Source organism: Lactuca serriola, chromosome 4, assembly GCF_051521515.1.
Source record: "Lactuca serriola cultivar US96UC23 chromosome 4, Lser_US96UC23_V15, whole genome shotgun sequence".
NCBI lineage: Eukaryota > Viridiplantae > Streptophyta > Magnoliopsida > Asterales > Asteraceae > Lactuca > Lactuca serriola.
In genome coordinates this window covers 227,381,479-227,385,558 of record NC_136411.1, presented here as the reverse complement: position 1 = coordinate 227,385,558, position 4,080 = coordinate 227,381,479, and the positions used below count along the sequence as shown (strand labels likewise).

Here is a 4,080-nt window from a genome sequence, read left to right as displayed (position 1 = left end):
CTATTCCCAAACGTCAACTCGTACTCATCGATCTCAAAAACCATTTCTTTTACTTAGTTTCAAGGGTGTATCACAACTTTTTTGAAGAATACGTAATGTAAAAGCAAATGATCCCCTTTTACTTTGACAGGAACATCTAAACATCTACCAAAACACGTCTAAACACCTACCATAACAAGTTTGAAAGACATTGTTAGAGAAGCCTTAAAAAAATTGTCATATACAAAAAATACTTTCAGGTTAATTTCAAATTGTAAATAGTGCTCCGAAACGTATTGTTCTACACATTTCAGACTAGTTCATCGTATCCCGGACAAATTCTTTGTAATCCGGACATGTTCCAGAATACGAAATTCACATGCTATTGTCAATATAATTATTTCTCTAATACTTTGGGTCTTTTGTGATACTAAAATTTTACATAATCAAGACACCAATAACTAACATATCATTCTGGACTTGCTTTTCATGTTCCAACGTTTTTAAACCTTTAGTTAGAAAATTAAACAAGAAGTAAAGGAGTTATTAACTTACCTACACCCTCAAACTCTTCGGAATCAAACCACAAACTCATCGGAATCAAATGTCATATCTTATTTTGCCCACCACAAACCACAAAATCATCGGAACCAAATGGCATATCTCATTTTGCCCACCAAATCTGAAATATAATAATATCCTGGTTTATATGTTAGAATGGGTTATGTAATTTATCATGATCCATCTAGTTTAGACATTACTTTCTCAAAAAGATAAAAAAAAAATGGTTAGTTTTAAAAAAAAAAAAAAAACAATACAAGATGGTTAGATTATTCAATATCCATCTATAATTTTTAGAATTGTGCAAAAAATTACTTTAATATCATAAGTTATAATTTACAAAAAATTAAATAAGTTATGAAATAAAATAAAACTCTCATAATAAACCTATTCGACAAAAAAACTCCCCAATAAACTACTATTTTTAGAATGCTCTACCTTAGTCGGACATTACTGATAAAATATAATTATTTAATTCTAATTATCAAATTAACAATGACACATGAAAACACACAAATGAGAAATAATGATAGCAAGAAGAGTTAACACATTGATTATCATCCATCTCCATCTAAGACACATCCAAAGGCCAGCCTTGTTTAAAATGATTGCAAACACATGCTACTCCTCCTGGTTCCTCCACACATGAGTCTTGCCCCTCTTCTCCATTTCACCACTTTTACGTCAAACACACACACACACACACCCTCAAGAACACGAACCCAACAATTCACACACATAGAAACAAAGTAACACAGAGATACTTCGAGACACAGAGTTGGGGAGAAGCAAATTTCTTGTGATCACTCATCACTGTGTGAATTACACACACACACACACAGAGCAAAGTAATTCTCCCCTTCATGCCCACAAACACACACTCACATATATATATAAGACCTGAGAGAAAGAGATAGAGAGAGAGTTTTTATCTGGGCTAGGTGTTTTTTTTCTTTTACAGAGATAGGGAGTGAGCGAAATGATGCAGGAAGGGGGATCATCGTCGTTGACGGCAGCGGGGGAAGGAGGAGGGAGGAGGAAGCCGTCGTGGAGAGAGAAAGAGAATAATCGGAGGAGGGAGCGACGGCGGAGAGCGATTGCGGCGAATATATATAATGGGTTGAGAGCACAGGGGAACTACAATTTGCCTAAACATTGTGATAACAATGAGGTTTTGAAAGCACTTTGTCAAGAAGCTGGTTGGGTTGTTCTTCCTGATGGCACCACCTTTCGTAAGGTATAAATCATAATCTTGTTTTTTGTTAATTCTACTGAATTATGTTTAAAATTAACCCGGATTAAGTAAAACCCTCGTCCCCAATTCGATCGATTCATCTCTGTTGTTCTTCATTCATCGTCAGTAGCTAGATCTAGCGGTTTGCGGTTTGCGGTTTGTTACTCCGATCAAGTAATTGAGATTTCGTGTGTTTTGATTTGGGAAATTTGATGGGTTTTCATGAATTGAAAAGCTTCATCTAGAATTATGGAAATAGATTTTGGGGTTTATAAGCTGTAGATCTGTACATTATCATCATTTTTACGAGTTTTGATTCTTGATTTGAAACAGGGTTCGAAGCCACCACTACCTTCCATTGAAACCGGCGGCACATCCACCACTACGACGCCGTGTTCTTCCCAGAAACCAAGTCCGCCGTCTTCATCGTTTCCGAGTCCGATCCCTTCATATCAATGCAGCCCATCATCTTCATCGTTCCCAAGTCCATCAAGTAACCCATTTGCATTTCTTCGAAACACCATTCCATCTTCTCTCCCACCTCTCCGGATCTCCAACAGTGCCCCTGTAACTCCACCTCTCTCATCTCCAACTTCAAAGTTTCCTAAACCCAACAATCTCAACTGGGAATCGTTCACAAAACAATCGATTTCCTCATTCAATTTGCCATTTTTTGCGTCGTCTGCGCCTACAAGCCCTACCAGATCCCACCGCTTCACACCTGCAACTATCCCGGAGTGTGATGAATCTGATTGCTCCACCATTGATTCATGCCAATGGTTGCGATTCAAGAACTATGAACCGATGGTGATGACAAACCCCAACTCCCCGACTTATAACTTGGTGAAACCGGTGGCTAGAGCCACTGCCGCCATGGATGCGAGCTCGGAGAAAGGTAAAGGGATGGAATTCGAGTTTGAGAATGGAGGAGTGAAGGCATGGGAAGGCGAGAGGATTCATGATGTTGGAGTGGATGATCTTGAACTCACTCTTGGAAGTGGGAATTCTAAAATATAATGTGTGTGTGTGTGTTTGTTTTAAAGATTGAAGTTAGCAACTTAAGCATGGCAGTGAACAGTTCTTGAAGATGCACATTAAATATTGAGTAGAAATTATGATATTTTATTTGAATTTCTTTACATTCTATTTTTTTTTTCCAATCATTTTGTTGGATGATTGAAGACCCAATTTACATTTGTGAGAAAGATTGAATCTTTTCAAAAGTTTGATGAAAAAGTGTCAATTGGTGCTGTGTTCTTTGCTTTCTTGTGAAAGTTTATTATCTTTTCCGGCCTTACCCGAATGATTAAGATTTTGTTGTCTCCTTATAAAATTAAATTACAACATGACCTTATTCATGAAGAAAAATGTTATTTTCCGGTAACTACCGATGCATATCATTCTCAACTTCATATTATATATTCTATTTGCATCATATTATATGGAAATCGGGTGCACAGCAGACTCGTTAGGATAGCAAAAGTGTCCAGCAGAAAGCTCGATCGGAAATTGATTTAAAATTTTCACACCGTAGTTGTGGAGACTTTTGAGACTCAAATCCTAAACTCTTTTAACTTATTTTTTAAGACAAAATTATATAACCGGTCCTTGTGGTTGACAAAATCGATCAATTGTATACTTATAACGAATTTATTTGCATAGACAGTCCTCATGGTTCTAAAATATTACAAAAACAATTTTTTTTGGCTAAATTACATCTCATGCGAAATGGTATGTGTTCTCTCTACCATATGGATCATTTATATAATATGTCCCTGTCATAGGGACCGTTTATGTAGTTTTGTTAATGTGAATATGATTAATATAGATTAAGTACACATATGCTAACCTAATACTGTCTCGCAAACTTGTGAGAGCGACCATTTCATTTCACATTGGACTTAACTTTAGTGTTTTTGAGTTATTTGTTTCTTTTAGACATTTTGTTCGTTTTCGAGTTATACGAATTCTGATTAGTCTATGTATAACTTGACATCCGTTTTGGATTCTGATTAACCTATCTATATTAATCATATTCGCGTTTAAATAACATTTTTACATTTTTTTACACCAAATGTTTATAAAAAGTTTTACAAAAATAACAATTATACAACCTTATATGTGTTATATAGTTAAATGATTGAATTAAAAATAATAATTTAAAAAGAACAAAAAAAACATGATTGTAACTGAATTAAGTTATGAATTATGACTATAGCAACCATGAAATCTTTAACAAATATAAAAAAACAAAACGTAAAAGAAACGTTAAAAATGTAATCGAACAAAACATCAAAAAAAATTAG

General features: G+C 35.1%; 1 protein-coding gene across 2 annotated transcripts; it reads left to right on the top strand.

Moving 5' to 3' along the window:
* The first annotated feature begins 1,166 nt into the window (after nt 1-1,166).
* Nucleotides 1,167-2,913, top strand: LOC145096793 (protein BRASSINAZOLE-RESISTANT 2-like). 2 transcript variants are annotated; one of them, XM_079034145.1, is made up of 3 exons: nt 1,167-1,388; nt 1,502-1,777; nt 2,108-2,913. In XM_079034145.1, the coding sequence occupies exons 2-3, from the start codon at nt 1,520-1,522 to the stop codon at nt 2,789-2,791; spliced, it is 942 nt and encodes a 313-aa protein (XP_078890271.1). In that variant the 5' UTR covers nt 1,167-1,388; nt 1,502-1,519; the 3' UTR covers nt 2,792-2,913. The 2 variants fall into 2 exon arrangements, with proteins under 2 accessions (XP_078890271.1, XP_078890270.1); XM_079034144.1 differs by having other exon boundaries at nt 1,167-1,777.
* Nucleotides 2,914-4,080: the final 1,167 nt, after the last annotated feature.